This window comes from Mauremys reevesii, linkage group 1 (genome assembly GCF_016161935.1).
Source record: "Mauremys reevesii isolate NIE-2019 linkage group 1, ASM1616193v1, whole genome shotgun sequence".
Taxonomy (NCBI): Eukaryota; Metazoa; Chordata; order Testudines; family Geoemydidae; genus Mauremys; species Mauremys reevesii.
In genome coordinates this window covers 273,713,048-273,735,225 of record NC_052623.1, presented here as the reverse complement: position 1 = coordinate 273,735,225, position 22,178 = coordinate 273,713,048, and the positions used below count along the sequence as shown (strand labels likewise).

Genomic DNA, 22,178 nt, shown 5'->3' with positions numbered 1-22,178 from the left:
ATGTGACTGTGACCATCCCAGGCACAGAAAAATACCTCACGTTGTGTGAAGTCCAAGTGTTTGGTCTACCAGTAAATTCTTCTGGTAAGTAGAGCATTGCCCTGGTGGAATGTATTGGCTTGTGTTCAGCTGCCTGGCTCCCCTTGGCTGGAGAGAATCAGATCTACATAGAAGTGTGTACATGCACCACGGCTTTCTGATCAATGGAATTAAACATATTCAGGTGCGTGGTGTGCCGAAAAGGACACACCAGAAAATGTGAGATCCTCTTCTGCTGCAAAGAGTTCTGATGAGGTTTGTGAGTGAAGTCTCCAATTTGACAGTGACCACTGAGATGGTAAACGAAGTGTGAGACGCCTGGAACTGTGTAAGGATTGGTATGAATGTTGTCCTACACTTTTAAAGAACAGGTTGTGTGTCTTTGGCTTTCTCTGTCTGTGCCCACACTAGCACTTTTGTCAGTAAAACTTATGTCGCTCAGGGCTGTGGGAAAAAAAACACACCTAGCTGGACATACGCTACACTGACAGAAGCATAGGCGCTGACTTCTGCTCGCGCTGATGGGTGCTTGACCCGCCTCTGCCCCAGGGCCTGCCCCGACTTGACCCCTGCCCCGCCCCCATTCTAACCCCTTCCCCAAAGTCTCTGGCCCAACTCCACCCCCTTCCTGCCCCTCTTCCGACTCCTTCCCCCCATCTCCACCCTGGCCCTGCCTCTTCACTGCCTCCTCCCGAGTGTGCCACGTTCCCACTCCTCCTCCCTCCCTCCCGGAGCTTGCAAGCACTGGGAGGTAGGTGGAGGAGCGGGGATACAGCACACTCAGGAGAGGAGACAGAGGAGGAGGTGAGGTGGGGCGGGGGGGGGAGGGGAGCTTGGCTGCCAGTGGGTGCAGAGAACTCACTAATTTCTCCCTGTGGGTGCTCCAGCACTGGAGCACCCATGGAGTCGGCCCCATGGACAGAAGCTCTCCCACTGACATAGCTACCACTGCTCATTGGGGGTGGTTTCATTATGACAATGGGAGAGCTCTCTCCCGTCGGCATAGAGCGGCTACATGGGAGACTTTACAGTGGCGCAACTGCATCGTTACAGCTGTACCGCTGTAAGGCCTCTAGTGTAGACATAGCCTCTGTTTCCTTCCATCTTTCTCCTTGGCCTCCCTTGTGTTCTGTGCCTTATGCTTGGGTTCTGGCTTTAGCGGCTGCTTCTGGGAATTTTTGTTTGTTTGTTTAATTTTCCTTCTCTGCTCTCACATTCTCATTTTTAAAAACTCCAGTTCCTGAAAGACAGCCGTTTATGACTTGATTTTTTTTCTGCTTCCCAGTTGTTGATGTTTACAGATGTCTGTAGATGTGTAACATACAAAGGAACCCTGAAACTGACTATGCACAAAATACTGTCAAATGCACAAAGGGCCTACACTTACTCTCACTGGAGTCAGTGACAAAACCCTCCTGGACTTAGATAGTGTAAGACTAAGCCCAGTGTAAACAAACAGGGGAAGTTAATCTTAGCTGTTACTCGTTACCAAAGTAACATACAAAATGGCAGACAAATATGTGATTTTTTTTTTCTAGTTGACGATGTCCATTTAACTAAGAAACTAGGTTTGTGGCTTACAATTTTTCCAGCATGAAATACCTGGTGAAATGCCATTGGGAAACATTAACCCTAAAATGGTGCTAACAATCCTGAAACTGTTTTTGTCTCCTAAGGTATTTTCAGAGGAGTCAGGGGCCCAAATCCCAGTGAATTCTAGTGGGCTTTGGATGACTGACTGCCTTGGGCTCCTCTGAAAAATCCGGACTAAAGAACGTTACTATTATTTTGAATTGCCTGGCATTGTTGCTGAATGAAGATAGTAGGTGGGCCTAAAAAGTTTGCTGGGCTTGTAGGTCCTCCTGTCACCTGTGAGAGTGGTAGACAGTCAATAGGTGGAGGCACCATGTGGAGCCAGGTTGGCTCTGTGCTAACCTTGGACCAAGGGTCTGGCTATACTGGAGCCAGAAGGTGTAAATTCCAGCTTGAGGAGACATACCCACTCTAGCTCTGATAGAGCTAGTGCACTAAAAATAGAAGTGTGGCCATAGCTGCACAAGCACGGGAGGGGCTAACTGCCCTGAGGACCAACCTCTTGTCTTAGATAGAATCATATTTTCAGCAGCTAGCGCTTTTCAGAGCTAACATGAATGTCTCTTAAAGCTGGAAATTACACCTTCCAGCCCCAGTGTAGACATACCCTAAATTCCTTCTTTATTGCCACTGCTGCACCAGCCTCCAAGATGAGCTCCTTTTCTCTCTCAGGGACTCTGCTGCTCCATGCCATCAGGTGAGTCTTTTTTATGATCCCGCTTAAAATGAGGGTGAGCCACTAGACCAAACTGGATGGTGCACAATCCTTAGCACAAAAGCAGAATGCTGACACCTAAGGCTGGGTGTAATTGGTCTCTTTTCTAGAGCTGGTGCAAGCTCTCTGCTCTCTACAGGCAAGTTGGCTGGCTGATCCTCTTGAACCAGTCACACATCTGAGAGAAGTGTAGGGTAGGAGTAAAGCAATGGAATGACTGTTTCAGCTTCATTAGTGGATATTCTAAATGTCGGTGTGTATGACAGAGGGGATCCCAGAAGTAGGTGAATTCCTTCCCAGACACACCTTAACTTTATATTAGCGATCCAGAAGAAATGTATATAAGTCTTAGTTTGTTTCGCTGGCCATTTTTATGCACTATCAGACAGGCAGACTGGGGAGTTAGTTTTAGAGCTGGTTGGAACATTTTTGACTAAATGAAATGTTGAAGTACAGTATATGATTTTGTCAAAGCCAAAACAGATCAGTTTTGACAAATATTTCACTGGAACCGGTGTTGTGTGGGGGAGGGCAGTTGTTTTTTTGTTTTAGTCCAGGGCTCTTTGGTCACTTCTGACTGGAGAGAGACCGAGTCAAATTGAAAAGTTCAGGTTGTCAGTCTGAAAATGGATGTCAAACAATTCTGTTTAGTGAAGACATTCAAAAGGTTGTGGGGATTTTTTTTCATTCCAATGTGCAACGAAAACAATTCAGAAACCTCAAAAATTGCTGCAAAATGGAATTACTGTCCTCTGGACAACACTAGTTTGTGTCACTCAGGATGGAAACTGAATAGTTTTTGTTTGCTTTTGCTTTCATTTTCATTCTTTTGTAGACCTCATGCTCAATGAAACTCTGGGTCCAAGGATCCCCAATGGAGGTAAGTTAGAATCTTATAAGAGAGATGAAATGTGATGTGACAGGCCTGGTCTACTTTGCTTGTTTCACTTCTATTTCTTCAGCTAGATGTCTCCAGAACCAGAAGTGATTCTGTTGGGCAAGAGGAGAATCATCGAACCCAACTCTGTCTTCTCCCTTTGTCCTGACTTTTCTTTCTCCTTTTCTCACATCTTCCTTGTCTGTAAATAAGCCTCTTATCACCTCCAGAACTTTGCCCATGTATGCCACTTGCTTGATTTCACTGATACAAACTTCATCCAGCTTTGCCTTCACCTCTTCACACTCTTTAAGTTTTGCAACTCCTTTTGGATCTTAGCAGTTACAGAAGGAAAAGACCTGTTAGGCTATAATCTAGCTTCTTGCCAAAGCACAATATAATCATTAGCATTCATCTAGTGTTTTACATCTTCAAAGTTCAGTATGTAGATTAATTACATGTGTATTAATTATTATTAATAAACATAGCCACTCATTATAGAACTTACTAGATATTAAAGGGATGCCATCAACTTGAGAGCCAGTCAATTTCAAAACATGAGTTAAAAGTCCTAGATTTTTACAATCTAATTTTTTTGTTTTTAAAATGCTTTTCCTCTTCCTTGTTGCTGTGTGAACAATGCATCCAAACAGATGAAGCAGACTAATTGTATGGGGGAGACCATGAAATTCATGGTATTGTTATTCCTTTACCTGAGAGGTTAGCCAGTATTTGGAGTCCTGTGGGTTGTTGACATTAAGAGAAGAAATTGATTATGGAGTCAGGTATTCATTCCTGTTTATTTACGAGGTATGTACACAGAGTTCTGTTTCCCAGAACAGAGTAGGAATTAAACAGCAGGAGGCAGTTTCCTTGCTCACAGTTCCAAACCACTGTCCAGCCGGCACTCTGCCCAAAAAGCTCTCCTTCTTGGCTTTGTCTTGTTGGAAGAGCTCCTCTTGCTGTCTCCTTAGCTTTCCTGATGCCTTCTCTGCCTCCTGCTGCTTCTGCTCACAGATGCACACACCTACACCAAACAATACCCAGCCAACTGTATTGGTATTCAGTTGCCAGTGAAACCCCTCCAAACATATAGCTTAGCTTCTGACCAGCCTTGCGTATGGTCTGTGTTTTCTTTGTGGTCCCTCTTGTTTCAGTTATGTTACCCCAAAAAGGAGCTTAACTGCTTACCTTTGTCCTAAACAAAGGGCAACTATCACAGCCACCAGCTTCAGCCATGTTCCACCCAACCTCCATCATAACAGTATCAAAGTGTATCAAATGCACAAAATAAAGAGAAAAATAGAGAACAGAGACTATTTTTTTCCTGTAGTCTCTTTCAGTTCAAGTAAATATAAGTGTTAGTAAGTAAACAATTTTCACAGAAAAATCTGTTTTTTTTTAAAGCTGACATACCTGTGAGCAGATCCTAGAATAGATCTCAGCCAAATGGTGAAGAGGGTCTCCCCAGATTTCCAGATCCTGGAATATGCAGATTGCTGCTGCCCATTTTCTCCCATATGCACTGAAGCATTGACTTATTCTCATTTCAAAAAGGAATCAATCAAAGCACACTGGGGAACTTTTGGAGCAGGGTCCACCCAGCCAGTTAGTGTGTGGCATACTACTGTGTCGTAGATTTACCCCCTAGCTTGTCACACACTAACTGTTTTTCTAGACAAGCCCTTTAATCTCCCCACAACCTGCACAAATGCCTTCTCTGGCTCCCATTCACTTCAAAATCCAGTTCAAAACTCCCATGGACTTATTCCAGCCACACAACCAGACTGTGAGCCAGATTCTTGACTGCACCCAGTCTCTGCTGGGCACAAGAGAGTGGGCTGTGGCTCTCTGATTCTCAGAAAGGTACTAAACCAAATCTAGCCTCAAAGGAGTTCAAAGCAGCTCTCAGACTATCCCAGGTAGCAATGGCCCCTGCTGAGAATCAATGGATCACAGGTGCAGCACTCTGGCCCCTGCTCTGAGATGATGAGATGGGGGTGATGTAGGAGCCATCTGTGACAGGGCCATGCCACTGAAGACTCCATTCTGCGGGAATTCTCAGCTAGGGAGATCTGACCTATTGTGATCTCTTTGCAGTTCTAGAGTCATGTAAATGGGCTGGATCACCCAGTATTTCATTTAATTCGTCTCGCCACATCAGAACTAGCCATTCCACTTCTCTGGCCCTTCCCATAACGTTGCCACTGTTAGTGGAAAAGTCTTCTCCTCTGCAGCTCCTGCCTTTCTGAATCTCTCTGACCAGCTTCTGTGCATTTTTCATGAACTCTCCTTATTTCAAATTTCATATGAAAACACTTTGTCTTGGGCCTATATTTTCCCAGTTCCTTTCTCTCCATTATTATCTAACTCTGTTAGCATTTTGAGAGGGACACTGCCCCAATTAAAGTGTTGCTGTGTTACAAGAGAGTCACAGGCAGACACAGGATACGGAGAGCAATAGGTTCAGAGGTGAGGTCTATATCATAACCAGGAAGCGGGTACCTTGTATGGGTAAACTACCAGGAAGTGAGGTTTCTCTGTAATGCCTGCCTGGGAAAAGCAGCAGAGAGAAGACATGGGCTGTGCTCTAGTACTGGGAACAAGGAACATGCAATAGGATAAATGATCCTTGTCCTCAAATGCATTTTGCGACTCTTGCTCTGCTTAAATTTTCAGATCATTTTGAAACAGATATATGGATCATCCTGAATAACTCTAGAGCAGGTAAATATTGGAGGATTTTTTAAACATGATACTGGTTTCCTGAGCGAATCATCATTGTGGTGTCAGCTACATCCCCTGCTACAGCCTTACTGGGAAAGTAGAAATTTCTCTCTCTTTGTGGGAAAAATCATAAGTCCCCACTGGAATAGTTCACTTTCCATTTATACAGTTTTGATCAGGGCTGTCTGGCCTTCAGGTAATTTTTAGCCCCATAGAAGAGTCCTTGCATTGGAGGAATTGGGCAACAGAAGCTACAGAAATGTGCTCTTATATCTGAACCACAAACATGACATTTGTAATGTAAATTGCCATTCAAAATTAATTTTGTCCTTTAAGTGCTGGACTGGCAGCTCCCGAAGACTGAAGTACGCTTTGGATCCCTGAGCAGAGAGCAGTCCGAGTTTCCCCCACGTAGTTCCTCACTTTCTCTCCAAGGTGCTTTAACCTGATGGGGTGGGAGGGGTGAGCTTCATAGGGGTGATAGGAAAGTTCAGTTTCCAGGCCCATTCAGTCCTTGGCTTCTCTCTGCTGAAACTGCAAATGGTGACCGGAGCTGTGAATTGAACTCCTGTCCTTGAGGAAATGGACTGGAATTCTGGCTCGTTTACTCAGTGCAGCTTATAAACTGCCACGTTTCCTCTCTGCAGTGATAATCAAGCTGTTCCTACTCTAGCACTTCTCTCCAAAGCAGGTGATGCATAAGAACTGTGTTTGTTGTTTTACAGCTCCTAATGTAGCCCTGGGGAAAACAGTCTCCCAGTCCAGTGCCGGAGAGATTGAGGACAATCCTAGGAGGGCCATTGATGGATCTTTATTGAACCATTCCCCGAGCCACCAGTGCTCACAAACACGCAGAGATTTCCAGCCATGGTGGACAGTGGATTTGAACGCAACATTCATTGTGTCCTCAGTGGTGATCACTAATCGAGGCGACTGTTGCAAAGAGAGGATCAGTGGTGCAGAGATTCGGATTGGGAACTCACCAGAGCTTGGTGGGACACTGAACCCCAGGTACTGACCTATTGTATTTTGTGGAAGTATGTGAGCATGTAGAGGAAAACTGAATGAAAGTAATGGAGTACCTTTCCTGTACAGGTCACGAGTCCAGGTTTTATGTGCAGTCTTTTCCATGCTTCTGCAGAGTGGTGAAAAGTCAGTCTTCTCAGATGGTCATTTTCTGTATGTGATGTTACTATCCAAGCCTTGTGCATCAATCAAGTGAAAAACCTGTTAACTTTGCAGTTATGGTTGCTAATCAAAACCCACCAAAGTCAAGAAATATTTAAAGTAGTATTGTACTAATAATGCTGGAGCACTTACAAACAAGGAGGCCAGATTTGGTGCCCTTACTCCAGGTGAGCTGCACTTTACACTGGAAAATTACCATATGTTGTATGAGAACACAGCCCTGAAAAGTCATGGTAAGTAATTAAATATTAAGCAAAACTGCACTCTCTGGACACAGGACTGTTGTATTTAACTTTGTGTCAGTGGGTCATGAATAACCCAGCTGACACCATGATGAGTGTGACAGTCCTTGCATATAGCTAAGGCCTGATTCTTGTCTATATTAAGGCCCCTTTATATTGCTCTGACAGTAATTTACGCTCACTTTCAGGGATTTTACACTGTCAACAGCATAAAGTGGCCTCAGTGTACATGAGAATCAGTCCCCGTCTTGCTAGTTACCACAACTCCTCAAAGTCATATTCTGACACAATGTAATTTCCCAATGTAGACTAGTCCCTAGACGATGCTCCAACCCTTCCTGCCATTGCTTTCTTCTTGATCTCTCAAGGTTAGGAGCCACACAGGTTATCAAACAATTTCTTAATAGCTAGCTAAGGGACATGTTTTAATAGTGATGGAACAGACTGCCACGGCAAGTGTGGAGTCTCCATCTCTTGAGGTTTTCAGATTAGGACTGGCTGCCTTTCTGGACGTTAGGCTTTAGCCAGACACAAGTTAGTGGGCTTACTACAGGGGTAACTGGGTGCAATGTAATGGTCTGTGATATACAGAAGTTCAAACTAGATGACCTAATGGTCCCTTCTGGCTTTAAACTCTATGAATAAGAAGTATTGCTGAAGAATGCTGCAGAATGCAGTGCAGTTCGGAGAAGGCAGGGCTTCAGCCTCTTCCACCCCGATGCTCTTACTTTCCAGCCAGACACTCTGTCCTGCAGAGCTCCTAAAACAACACTTGGACAAGATGAAGAGCTAGAGAATGGCGAGAAAATAGTCTTTTGTTTTTGTAGTTCCTTTAAAAAAATGATGCAATGCAGAGAATTATGCAGCATTGTGACTGAAAAATCAGTTCTTTGGTTTTCTGGGTGGCTACGAAGCACATGGGGTCCCTGGTTTTGTGGTATACAGGGGCGGCTCTAGCGTTTTGGCCGCCCCAAGCAGTCATGCGCGGGAGGCGCCCCGGAGCCGCGGGAGCAGTGGACCTCCCGCGGGCATGACTGCGGAGGGTCCGCTGGTCCCGCGTGGCTCGGCTGTACCCCCCGCGGCTGCGGACGGTTCGCGGACGCGGCGGCTCCGCTTGAGCTGCCGCAGTCATGCCTGCAGGAGGTCCAGCCGAGCCGCGGGACAAGCGCCCCCTCCGCAGTCATGCCTGCGGCAGGTCCGATCATCCGGGGGCTCCGGTGGACCTCCCGCAGGCATGACTGCGGCAGGTCCGCCGGCCCAGCCTGCCGCCCCCCGTCGGCGGCAGGGGACGCCCCCTAGATTTGGCCGCCCTAGGCACCAGCTTCTTTTGCTGGTGCCTAGAGCCGCCCCTGGTGGTATAACCATGCTTCTCTTGACCTTTACATTCTCAACCATACTATTGCATGAATGGCGTTCGTGTTTCACTGACTTCATGTTAATTTAAGAAAATCATTAACAGAAACACTTTTAAGTGATCAACTGATTCCCATGGCTGGGACATTTGAAAAGTCCTAAGGATATTAGGAACCCAGGTCCTTTAGGCCCTTTTGAAAATCCCAGCTAACGTGCTTATTTCAGTGCGTGAGCATACAAGAGACAGGAGCTTCCATTCCACAGATACAGACTTCATGGTGCTAGTCCTCGCTCAGGTTCAGAATCCATACCAGCTCTTATCTCTCTGTGAATAAGATCCTGTTCATTTCCAGGTGTGCTACAGTTGATTCCATGGAGCTTGGGCAAACACTCTCATTTGACTGTCATGGAATGCAAGGGTGTTATGTGACTATGACCATCCCAAGGCGAGCTGAGTACCTGACTCTGTGTGAAGTGCACGTGTTTGGTCTGCCATTGATTTTCCCTGGTGAGTACAATTACTGAATTCATACACAATAGATCTGTAGCTGTGTTTGGGGAAAGTTAACTCCAAAATTCTACTGGAGCCCTGTGCAGAGGGAGTGAAGAATGAGCGTAAAACACTATCAATGGGGTAAGTGAGTAAAAAAATTCCGATTTAAGGCTTGTCTATATAGAGAATTCATGCCTAGTAAGATGGGGTGTAAATCTACAACATGCTAGCTGTCACACACTAAAACTTCCATAGTGCACTTTGATCTGCTCCCTTTGCACAGATGTGAATGACTACACAGGGTGCCAGGCAGTGGAGAATCAGGACCATTGTCTTTTCATAGGAAAGTAGGGTCAAGGCCAAAGCACTGAAAGGGGATGTCTACATCCAAAAGAGGTTCATTGGGAGATCTCTCATGGATACTGGAACTGATTGACCTTAGGGGGCCTGCTCTCCACCATATCTTTGATATGCTTCACTAGGTCTTTTGGTGCTGTTATTGTTCACCTTGGCCTTCAGCCTTCCTTTCCAGCCTATTCATCAAGCATCACTAGCAGCCGCGTTAATGGAGTCCTTATGCCCAACAGTGCCAGCCAGGGACAAATAATTTCAACCAGATGGAAAACACCAGACTGAGATGAGGGAGGGGAGGATAACAGTGGGATGAAATGCAGCGCCAGACTCTGGGCTCTGGGTCATTTGATTTTCACATACAGGGCTATGGCTAAATGAGCGATGATACATTGCTGCAGAATTATTTAGTTCTAGGCAAAAGTTAGACAAGCACCATATGCTTCAGAAGCAAGGTGTTGGGTGCAGTGTAATGAAAAGCATATCAGTAATGTTAAGGCATGATGTGGCACAACAAAGCCCCGTACCAAGGGCACAATGTTCAATATCCAATAGAAAACATTTATCCTGGTGGTGGTGGAGATGATCACCCACATAACATAATACATATTCAAAGTGCTGTACGATCAACAAAGTCTACAGACAGATCCCCTCAGTTTTGTGTTAGATGTCAATCACAAAATCAGCATCCAGTGCCCTGAAAACCTCACAGGAAAGACTTGTATGTAATGCAGTGCTGAGCCAAAGGAAAGCTTGGATAAGGGAGTGATTCTGAGAAACCAAATATACATGTCCAGGAGCAAAATTTTGGATTCAGGCATCTTTTTTTCTTTCGAAAAGTGCCCCAGTACATAAGAACAAACACATTCACGCTTCCCTTCTACTACGTGATCAGCTCGGGTAATGATTTGGGTTTTTTAACTATGTTGCAGGTGAAACACTCCGAGCACCAAAGACAACAACAGGAGGTAAATGCTGCCAATTTGATATGGTTGATGGAATATAGCTAGACAGACTGGAGTCTATGTTCATGTGGCACAGGCTTGCAGAGCAACAATTTGGCATGTGCTTTATAGAACCTAGAACAGTGGTTTTCAAACTGTGGGTCGCAACCCAGTACTGGGTCACGGAATGTAAGGCACTGAGTCACAGCAGCTCTGGTCAGCACTGCCAACCGGGCCGTTAAAAGTCCCATAGGCGGTGCTGCCCGGCTCAGGCAGGCTAGTCCCTACCTGTTCAGACATTGGCTTGCGCTCCAGAAGTGGCCAGCAGCAGGTCCAGCTCCTAGGCGGGGCAGGGGCCACAGGGCTCCGCACGCTGCCCCTACCCCAAGCACTGGTTCCACACTCGGGGGAGGCAGTGCCTGCAGGCGAGAGCTGCACGGAGCCAGATCTGTTGCTGGCCGCTTCTGGGGCACAGCGCGGTCTGCGGCGCCAGGACAGGCAAGAAGCCTGCCTTAGCATTCCCCCTATGCCGCTGACCAGCAGATGCCCAAGTTAAGCCCGTGCCTCAACCTCACACCCCAATTCCCTGCCCCAGACATGAGCCCCCCCGCCCCAAACCTGGAGTCCTTTCCTGCACTCCAAACCCCTCATCCCCAACCCCACCCCAGAGCCTGCACCCCCAGCCCAGACCCCCTCCCTCACTCCAACCCCCTGCCCCAGCCCAGAGCCCCCTCCCACACCCTGAACCCCACATTCCTGGCCCCACCCCTCAGCCCTCACCCCCATACTCCAACCCTCTGCCCCAGCCCTGAGCCCCTCCCACACCCCAAATCTCTCATCCCCAGCTCCATTGGGTCGTGGGCATCAACAATTTTCTTCAACTGGGTCACCAGAAAAAAAGTTTGAAAACCACTGACCTAGAACACATGCTTTATAGTCCCAACCTGTAATAGAGAGAGCACAAATATACCATGTGTTATTCTACACATATATGGAAAAATGCCTAGCCCAGTGGCCTATAAATAATGCTGCTAACCTATATCAGGTAACAATAATATTTTACATTCATACAGTGCATTTCATCCAAGGATTTCAAAGTATTTTGCCAAGGTGGGTATTATATGTATAGAAAGGAAACCTGAAGAACACAGAAATTAAACAATTTGACCAGACTATCAGAGCAAGTCAGTGGCAAGCCTCCAAGTTTCCTGACTTTTAATCACTGTAACCACTAGACAGTTTCTGCCTACTTGTTCAGCTCCTGCCTATATGCAGAGCATGCCGAAACTGCAAATCTCCATCACATTGCTAATACACACCTATAGTGAGCACTGATAAACCGTACCTGTGAAAGGGTGAAGAAGCCTTTTGGGAACTGAGCAAATAAATCTTCTCAGAATAAACAACAGGAGAAGTCTCATCATTAATTCACAAGGCGTTGGGGTGTATACAGGTTACCAGGACTGAACAGGTAGCATAGGCTGCTACTTGGGAGGAGTGCTTCCGCTTCACCCTGGCTGAAATCCTAGCCCTATTGAAGTCAATGTCAAACTTACCATTCACTTCAGTAGGGTCAGAATTTCACCCCTTGCTCCTACCCAGGTTGAACATTTTGCTTTCTAGCTTGTATGGCCACAGAGAGACTGCCAAGACTCATTAGTAAGGCTTTGTTTTAGTCATGGGTATTTTTAGTAAAAGTCATGGATAGGTCACAGGCAGTAAACAAAAATTCATGGCTCGTGACCTGTCCAGGACTTGTACCATATACCCCTGACTAAATCTTGGGGGTAGCATGGGGGTGCTGCGGGTGCTCGTAAGGGGGAAGCCTAAGAGGCGCCGCAGGTGCTGGGGGGGCAGTCTGTGGATGCCATGGGTACTTGGGGGGGATGTCCGGGGGTGCAACAGCTGCTCGGAGGGGGAGCAGCCCAGAACCACCGCTAGTGCTGGCGGGGCCCCCACTGATGCTGGAGGGGGATTGGCGGGGCTGGCAGGCTCCCTACCTGGCTCCTCACAGCTCCCTGGAAGCAGCAACATGTCCCTCCCTCAGCTCCTAGCTCCATGTGCTGCCCCGTCCCAAGCATCGGCTCCGCAGCTCCCATTGGCTGGAAACTGCGGCCAATGGGAGCTGCAGGGCAGGCAGCGCATGGAGCTAGAAGCTGAGGGAGGGACATGTCGTTGCATCTGGGGAGCTCTCCAAGGTAAGTGCCACCCAAAGCCCTCACCCCCTCCCACGCCCAAACCCCTAGCCCTGAGCCCCCTCCCACACCGAAACTCCTGCTGCTGCTGAGGAGGGGGGTGGCCCAAGACTGCCCCAGCAATAGTCAGTGCAGCTGGCCCAGGTGGCCCCCTGGCCAGGCACATCACCCGGCTGCTGCAGAAGTCCCAGAAAGTCATGGAGCCATGACCTCCATGACAAACTCGCAGCCTTACCCATTAGTAAACCAACCAGGCATGGCAGATAGCATTGGATTATGCTGCCCAGCCCATCAGAGAGTGTTTACATGGTGAGCCTGGCACCGGGGTGGAGGGAAGAGCGGGCAGGGTTGGCCACCCCACCCAGATTTGCTGCTTGGCTTGTACTGAGCATGCTCACACAGACTGAGCATGCTCAGTAACACTGCTGAAGCTGGCTGCCGTCACTCCACCCCCCTCCCCTATTGACAGGCATGGGTCGCCTCAAGAGTCTTTGACAGGAGCCAGGATAGTCTGGGACAATTCGCAATGTTTGATAAGGTTTTTCAGACCTCATTTAAGCTCAGCCATATGAAATACAATATAGCTGGAACTTGCAGACTGGAATGCAGCACATCTTAGTCTCCAGCTTTCCCTTTACTAACACTTCATAGAGGTTTTGAGCTATCTTTTCATCTCTACCTGCCTACAGCACACACAAATAGCATCTATCCACAGTACACCCCAATATCACGTCACAGGGAGGGTGCACACGTGTATAGTGCTGCCTACAGCAAGCATGCCAATAACATATTGTGACAGGCCCTGATTCAGGAAAGTGCTGAAGCACATACTTAAGGCCATCTCTATTCAGGCTAATGTCTTCCCTACACTGGAGGTTTGCCTCCATCCCAGCCATCACTAGCCACCAACCAGGTAGCAGCACCAGTGCAAACCCATAGGCCGGGTCCACACGGGGTGGGGATCGATCTAAGGCTATGGCTATACTTGCACTTCAAAGCGCTACCGCGGCAGCGCTGCCGCAGCAGCGCTTTGAAGCGCTAAGTGTAGTCAAAGCGCCAGCGCTGGGAGAGAGCTCTCCCAGCGCTGTCCGTACTCCACCTCCCTGTGGGGAATAACGCACAGCGCTGGGAGCCGCGCTCCCAGCGCTGTGGCTTTGACCACACTGGCGCTTTGCAGCGCCGCAATTTGCAGCGCTGGAGAGGGTGTGTTTTCACACCCTGCTGCAGCGCTGCAAATTTGCAAGTGTAGCCATGGCCTTAGATATGCAACTTCAGCTACGAGAATAGTGTAACTGAAGTCGACATATCTTAGATCAACTTAGATTGACTTACTTCGCATCCTCACGGCGCGGGATCGACGGCCGCCGCTCCCCCGTCGACTCTGCTTCTGCCTCTCACCCTGGTGGAGTTCTGGAGTCGACGGGGACTGCATTCGGAGATCAATTTATTGTGTCTAGATGAGACATGATACATCGATCCCTGATAGATCGATCACTACATACCCATAGTGTAGACAAGCTCAACTGCAATTTGCATGAGTGCCACTTATCTCTCCTTGAAAGCAGTTTGCCTTGCCTATGCTTGGCATTTGGACAGATGCAGTTACATTGTTTTCCACCCACCAGTGGCCGGAATTGAGGAAGATTCTCGTTGTTTGTAGGCAAGGCCTGCAGCCAATGTAATTCTCCCACTGCTGAGAGGCAAACTTCTTGAATGATTAGCCTTAGTTTCTGTTGTGTAATTTAAATCTTAATGAGGACTCAGTGTTTAATTATCAAAATCCAGTCTTCTGGATTCTTTTCACGTCCATTCACACACATGCTGATGCAATGATTTCTGACAAAGTCCCCAGGATGATTAAACTGAAAGAGTGCAGAATACAGGGATGGAGAAGCAAATAATCAGACTTGTGTTATCCTACTTATTTCTGTACCAGAAGGAAGGTTAGAATGCAGTTTCCTTTAGAGACAAACTTAGCCTCATGGCACTATCTTAATATAAATAATAATCAATCATCATAATCAGAACTGCTTATTTAACTCTATTCAGACAGGATTTGTCTTTTTTTAACCCAGTGGTAACTTGAAATTACATTTTTAAGACCGTGCCCTTTTGGTTGATAGCCTTCTGTAGACCTTGTTCCAGCAAAGCACTTTGGCATGTATATAAATTTAAGTACTTGATTACGTCCTATCAAAATTGATAGAACTGCTCACATGTTTGATATTTTGCATGTGTTTAAGTGCTTTGCTGGGTCAGAGCTTTAATTAAAGCCCCTGTGAACGGATGATTTTGTGGGTGGTGGAGATTATAGTTTTTTATGGGATTGAAAACCTGCTTCTGAAGCTAGAGATAAAAAGGTAAACTGTTAGTTGCTTCAAAAATGGACTTTTGCAAGATGGAGATGCTTAACCTGCATTGGGGAGAAATGGTTCTTAGGGTCTGAAATGACAAGAGAGTAATTAAATTTGCCATTTACAAACAAAGGGATGAAAACACCTTTTGGACCACAGGAGTTACAAAAGAGAAAGTGATGTCTAATCTCAATAGACTGAAGCTGGCCCACATACAAGTAGGAAGGGAACCACCATGCTAAATAGTTGAAGGTAATTTGTGTACCTCCAAATAATAGAAGGTAACAACAATACTGTACCTCTCATATTTCTCAGGCTACCTGAGCATTGAGGCTGACTGGCTGATGCCACTTCCCAAAACTAGCCCTGAACAGAATCCAGTAAAACAGAAAGGTAGGTCTGGTTAATTCAAACACACACACACAAAACTTAGGCTACATGAAGATCAATTCCTCATTTAATGAAGAATATTAGGAGATGCTGCAATTCTGTATATGTAGGAAAAGGCGAGTAATAGATGTGGATGGCATTTACTGTATGCCCAGGATGAGACAAAGAATTTTAACTCTAGAAATTCTAGTTCAGGAGTAGGCAACCTATGGCAAGCGTGCCAAAGGCAGCAGGCAAGTTGATTTTCAGTGGCACTCACACTGCCCAGGTGGCTACCAGTCCAGGGGGCTCTGCATTTTAATTTAATTTTAAATGAAGCATCTTAAACATTTTTAAAACCTTATTTACTTTACATACAACAATAGGTTATTTATATATTATAGACTTATAGAAAGAGACTTTCTAAAAACATTAAAATGTATTACTGGCGCAAAACCTTAAATTAGAGTGAATAAATGAAGACTCGACACACCACTTCTGAAAGGTTGCCGACCCGTTCTAGTTAAACACCTCATTGTGCAGAACTAACTGGCAACAATGTGAAATAAATCCCTGTATTATTACTTGAAATATACTTAGCAAATTTAAGTCTCTTTATTTGGATGGTGGATGGTCCCTTAGACTGAAGATGCTCTTCGCAGTTTAATTAATAGCAGCCATTTGATCTGTTTTTTTCTGGAAACTGGAAGCTTTGAAAGGCTGGTGAGGCCAAAGATTTTAGAATATCTTCCCAGGAAATGGCTTTACACCAGGGTATGGTTCCACTGGCTCTTGCCTGGAGTGGAGTACAAAGCAGATTTGTATTCCTGGATAAATGAAAAACATAAGCTTAGTGGGTAATTTTCATGTTCTTATGCTGCCTCCAAACCACTGCTTCATCCGTATCATTACTTGGGGCATAGAATTCTCTCTCCTCAACATTAGTTATAACCTAGTGACAGCAAGTTAGCACAGGTTGATCACTGTTCTCCACAGTTCTGATTCTTTATAATCTATAAAGTAATTGTCAGAAAACTATGGAGATTTGCAGGTTTGTTCTTATTTCTAGTGTTTTAAATTATGCACTAAGGAAAAAACAGCAGATAGATCAAAATCAGGAGTGGGAAATAAAGTATGTAAACACTTACTACAGGAGCATATATGTGATATACACACACTCTTTCTATCTCCCTCTGTAGTATGAATAGATTATCAGTCTCCCAGATCACCCAAAGTCCTCTTTGTCCACTGTTTACACAGATAACTGGAGCCACCCTATTGATCACCCTTCCTTTCCCAAGCTTTGTCAGGAAGTTGTGCAGATCTGCATCTCCATTTCCCCTTCCCTATGGGTTTACAAGGCAGGCCAAATGATTTGCCCATATGTGTTCTTCACCCATCCCCAGGGAAACACAGTATCTTCTCTGTCTAATGGGTAATGAATAAGATTCAGTTGAAAGTTAGGCAGGATGACTCCGTGATGTCACCCAAGATTCCACACTACATATCTATGCATCCGACAAAGTGGGTATTCACCCACGAAAGCTCATGCTCCAAAACGTCTGTTAGTCTATAAGGTGCCACAAGACTCTTTGCTGCTTTTACAGATCCAGACTAACATGGCTACCCCTCTGATACATATCTATCGTTTCAAATTCTCTGTAGTAATAGCAGATACCTGGGGCCAAATTCTGATTTCAGTCACATTTGGCTTTAGGGATTAGGCTGGCTGACTTTCAGTGAGACCCTCTTGTTCATTATTACCCCAGTGTTCATGTGGCAGACAAGATCACTGCAGATCCCCTAGGTTCACTTTAATACCATTCCTCCTATGAAGCTTATGCATCTTCCCCACATACACAGTGCTAAAGCACACGGAGAGGGAGCGTTGTTCTACACTCCAGGGGATCATGGTCGCTTTTATACAGGAAAGAGAATAATGAGAATGAACACATAGAAGAGAACAATGAAAAGTGTTAGAACTCTGGAGAAAAGAGAAAGGCAGGAAAGCAGCAGATAGAGATTTTAAAAGGAGAGAGAAGAAAAACTGGGAGATGGAAAGGAAAAAAGATAACAAAAGACATAAATGTGTGTTTTTATTAAATAAAGAAGGTGTTTGAAGTATTGCTGATGCTCTTGATTTATGCTGCTTTCAGTACTGTCTAAAAGGAGTGTAAAGACAATGGCTCTGCCCTCCTGGGAATACCTCTAGCACAGGGGCTTCCCTGGGTGGTTCTAACCACTTAACCTTCCCCCAAGCGTCCTCCCTATCCCCCACAAGCTCTCTGTGCCACCACCTCTCACAGCCCCCAGTGTAGAAGGCATCCTGTGGGAAGGGGACGTGGCCGAAGCACAGATTCACTGTGGCTAGTCTCAGGTACAACAGTGGCCCCTAAGGACTGTGGTGGGCAGCCACGCATAAATTATTAGGGCATCTCGGAGGTTATTTTAATTTATGCCAGGAGCCAGGTAGATCCCCACAAAAGCACCAGACTGTGGGGAGTCACATATGTGGAATAAAGCCACCTTGCTCCTATTCCCACCCCATGCCTGTATGGAGCAGAGCCTCCTTCAAATAGTAATGACACTTCGCACTTTATACAGTACTTACATCTGAGGGTCTCAGAGCAGTTTAAAAGCATTAGGTGTTGCTACCTCTCGTGCCCCCTTGAGGTATGCAAGTAATTTTATTCTCCTTTAACAGCTTGGGGGAAATGAACTGGAGAAAGGATAAGTAATGTATCCATGTTCAAAGGGTGAGTCAGTGTGAGACTGAAAATAAAACCTAGGGCTCCTGATCTCAGCCCCTTAACCTACCCCCCAACTTTGTCTTCTCAGTCTTAATTATGTTGTTTGCAATGGCAGTGCTATACTCATATTATTATTTATTTACTCCCTATTGTAACATGCTGCCTCTGGATGGGTGATCAGCAGCGAACCCAAAAGACCTCGACACCTAAAAGCATGATCTTCTATTGACTATCTCCTCGAAAAGTAGAGAGAGCTAGAGCCCTGCATATCTAAGCATATTCAGTTTTATACCTGGGGATCATGTTTTCAGATCATGGATCAGATGCAGATGTTGCATCTGGACAGGGCTCTAAGGAGAGCCATGAGAGAGTGTGGGTTACAGTACAACAATTTTAAAGGTCTAGTTTTGGCCCAAACTCTGTGACAGTGTCTCTTGAAATTATGTCAAGTTTAAGATATATGGGTGATCATTTGTATCCTGCACTAACTGTAGCAAAAACCTCTGGTTTTCTTCCTCTTTATCATTTTCTGTTTTTTAAAGCTTCCACCACAGACTCCCTTTCGCCCTCAAAGGGGAGAAAAGGCTCACGCAAGTAGTTATCCTTTTCTCTGTTTCTCAGTGGCAGGGGTTATTATTATTATCTTGTACCATAGAGCCTTGTAGCTCTAGTGGCAGACCAGGACCCCACTGTGCTAGGTGCTGTACAAACACAGAACAAAAAGATGGTCTCTGCCCCCTAAGAGTTTACAATCGAAGTATAAGAAAAGAGACAGCCACTGAACCATCCTTCCTCCTAATATTAGTGTATGGCTTTTTAAATGGGTGATCTCATCAAATCCCAGCAACCTCAGAACACCTCAAGGTTCTTCCATCACTTATTATGACTAAGCATGATCACACAACCTTCCCCAGGGTGACACACCATTTGGCAATACTTGTTCAAACCACCCTATCATGCAGCACAAAGGCTGTGAAGGAGAATGAATGAAATCCCATACTGAAAATTAAATCCTTTTCTCTTCAGCTAGTATCAAATGCTCGGTTTGAAAGATGGACACATGTTTATGGAGGGTTTTTCATTACTTCTGGTCATGTTGTCTTACTCACATTCTGTCTTCTTTCCTGATCTTATTCTGATCAAACCCATTCATTCTTCAAAGAGGGTTAGTTGATGGAAGAATTGGAGTTGCTGTGGGATAGGTGTGATTATAACTAGCTATGATTTCTGTCCTAGGTCTCCTTGGAAAAGCCTTTATTTTCCTGGAAGAAACAGACACTAGCTATGTTGTCCTGTCTCCAGCACAGCCCTTGAGTCATGGAGCATTCACACTTTGCATGAAGGTGGCCTCAGAGTTACCATCCAATCGTGAAATCATTCTTTTCTCCTACCGCACCAAGTATTATGACTAACTCAATGTGTGGCAAGAGTTTAATGGCACCTTTAGTTTGTACCTGAGTGGTCCTGGAGTGCACTTCACCCTCCCCAAACTCAACACCTTTGGGAGTCACATGTGTGTGACCTGGGAATCCAAATCTGGTCTCACGGCCTTTTGGGTAAATGGTAAAAGGAGCTTAAGAAAAGTGCTGAGACCAGGGCATAGGATCCAACCACAGGGCATTGTCATGCTGGGGCAAGATCCGGATACATTCTGGGGCAGGTTTGAGAAGGCCCAAAGCTTTGTGGGAGAAATAAGTGACCTTTATATGTGGGACCGTGTCTTATCACCCTCCATTATCCAGAATGTTTACCTGGACCACTCATTTCCCAAGGGAAATATTTTTGACTGGAAATCATTATCATATAAGTGTACGGGTATTGTGATTGTGCCATCCAAACCGTAACTGGAGTGTAATGTGAATGAAAGGGCTTCTGACAGTCTAATGTTTCATTTCTCCTACGTGTGCACAAGAAATAAAATAGAACAAGGAATGGAGTGGAAAACTCTAGAAATGTGTGGGTGTTTTTTTTACAAGACAGAAATTAGAGATGGCAAAGCCCTTATAGACAGCTTAGTCCCATGCTCACACATGTTAATGCCAATCTTGTCTCTAAAGTACACTATGCAGATATGTGGTGCAAAGATTTGCAAGGACCTTTATAGGTGTTGAGATTCCCCCCCTTGTAAAATAAAACTTTTAAATTGATTTAAATTAGTGTGTGTGTGTGTGTGTGTGTGTTGTGTGTTTTTTTTGCATCACACACACTCTCTTGCATCCCCTTATCAATAATATGTTGCCACGCCTGCAGCCCTGGTATAACAGGCCTGCATTTTCTTTCGCCCCTGCGAGTCCGTGGCAATCCACAATAGGTAACAGTTTAGCTCTAGCTAACTGGATGGTTGTGCAAAAGGTCATGCGGGTGGGAATAGCTGGTCTGTCAATCATATCCCAGTGACCAGCTCCATTAGCTGAATTCCCAGTGCCTACATGTGACCTCCTATTCAGGGCAGCCCATCACTACAGTGAGGCTAACAATCTCATGAATCTATGATCCCTGGCACTGGCACACAACTAGGTAATCCAGATGTGGGAGATCCTGCTTGGTGGGGCTCCCCGCACCAGAGGTGTGCTGCTTGGTCCCATGTCACTTTCCCGTACAGCCATGACCTTCTGCCCCACTGCTTGCTGCAAGAGAAAAATACCAAACGACTAGCCTTCAAGTCGTCAGACCCTAGCTTAACCGAGTGATCTGCAGCTCCTCCAAGGGCTGCTTGACAGAGAATGAAAAGTGATGGAAAACTCCTGTGAAATCCCTTGAATAGCTGAACTGATCAGTCCTTCCAGGAAGGCATAATACTTGCATTCTTGGTGGGGGGAGGGGAAACCTCCATGCCAGACTAAAAATTGGTGGGGAACACCCTAGCAAAAATATCCTTCCTGGCTCTGGGAAGCAGTCAGCTACTCCTAAGGGTTCTGTGCTTATCTCTGACAGATTGCTGCCTCTGGCTCCCACCTGGCCACCAAAAGGAGTGAGGGAGGGTGGGAGTGTTACAGCCAGGCTCATGCAAAAGACAATAATCTGTCATCCTCTCTGCCTCTTTTATAGTTGGGGGTGGGGGCAGCTGGCCATGTAAGGTACTGGCCAATCAACCTCCCCCTGCTACTTGCCCTGTGTTTTACCGCTGGGCTTCTATGGCTTTGTCTACACTAGGAAAAGAGAGGTGTGTGGGGGGGGGGGTTCAATCCAGTTAGCTCAACTGAAAACACCACTTAGCACCAACATAGATACAGTTAAAACCAGTGGCTCAAATGATTGAAAAAGCACCTTTTTTTCCTAGACAAGGCCACAAGGAGTTGTGAAAACAGCCATTTTTTCCACGCTCACAGTCCCACGGGGAGGAATGCTGCAGACAAGATCAAGCACAAATCAGCTGAAATTGCTGCAATGTCCATCGGGATGATGGTGATACTAGAGCTGTAATCATCCTCCGTGATTTACAGAAAATAGTCTTCTGTAGGCTAGAAGGCCTTGTCTTCACAGGCAAAGATAATGTGTTGCCAGTCATGCTTGTTCAATGACGTCGGCTCATCACAGCTGAAAACCCTGATAACTCTTATTAAAAGGCAGGTTAACACATCTCAAGCTGTGATAACGTGTTAAAAACTACAACTTGCCCTGGCTAGACACATAAAACTTTTGTCAGTGTAATAATGCCAGTTAGAGGTGTGGATTTTATGACATTTTGATACTAGCAAAAGCCCTTGCGCCGATGCAGTTATACCTGCAAAAAAAGTCATTTAACTAGCATAGCATATTTTGTTTGATGAACTGATATAAGCCATATTGGCAAAAGCCCTCTTTTGCTGGTATAAACTACACCTATGCTAGGCAGGTTATACCTGTATAGTTATACCAGCAAACTTTTGTAGTGTAGACTAGACCTGGGTTTTGAAAAGGTATTGGCTAGCATGTTTTAAACAACTCAACCATTTTCCTAATGTAGCCGTACAAGAATTTTAGAGGGTTTTTAGTTGTGTTACGCTAA

General features: G+C 45.7%; 2 protein-coding genes and 1 long non-coding RNA gene across 3 annotated transcripts; 2 read left to right on the top strand and 1 right to left on the bottom strand.

Moving 5' to 3' along the window:
- Positions 1 to 5: 5 nt before the first annotated feature.
- LOC120396132 (pentraxin fusion protein-like) lies at positions 6 to 21,770 on the top strand. Its single transcript, XM_039521072.1, has 8 exons — positions 6 to 84; positions 3,183 to 3,227; positions 5,904 to 5,951; positions 6,677 to 6,962; positions 9,088 to 9,242; positions 10,511 to 10,546; positions 15,387 to 15,464; positions 21,471 to 21,770. Exons 2-8 carry the CDS (start codon positions 3,188 to 3,190, stop codon positions 21,611 to 21,613), a joined length of 786 nt encoding a protein of 261 aa, XP_039377006.1. The 5' UTR covers positions 6 to 84; positions 3,183 to 3,187; the 3' UTR covers positions 21,614 to 21,770.
- Positions 3,998 to 5,264, bottom strand: LOC120396134. Its single transcript, XR_005593004.1, has 2 exons — positions 4,641 to 5,264; positions 3,998 to 4,251 (listed from the first exon to the last, which is right to left on the bottom strand). It is a non-coding gene; the product is annotated as an uncharacterized LOC120396134 (long non-coding RNA).
- Positions 18,164 to 20,255, top strand: LOC120396133 (pentraxin fusion protein-like). Its single transcript, XM_039521073.1, is given in 2 exon segments — positions 18,164 to 18,196; positions 19,427 to 20,255. Coding segments are annotated over 2 exon segments (627 nt in total). The 5' UTR covers positions 18,164 to 18,177; the 3' UTR covers positions 20,035 to 20,255.
- Positions 21,771 to 22,178: the final 408 nt, after the last annotated feature.

Bases quoted from the DNA above. Each gene is read 5' to 3' on its own strand.
- LOC120396132 (XM_039521072.1), top strand. From the start codon at position 3,188: ATGCTCAATGAAACTCTGGGTCCAAGGATCCCCAATGGAG. The intron at 3,228-5,903 runs GTAAGTTAGAAT...TTAAATTTTCAG, and splicing joins TCCAAGGATCCCCAATGGAG to ATCATTTTGAAACAGATATA. The intron at 15,465-21,470 runs GTAGGTCTGGTT...TTTTTTTCCTAG, and splicing joins GAATCCAGTAAAACAGAAAG to ACAAGGCCACAAGGAGTTGT.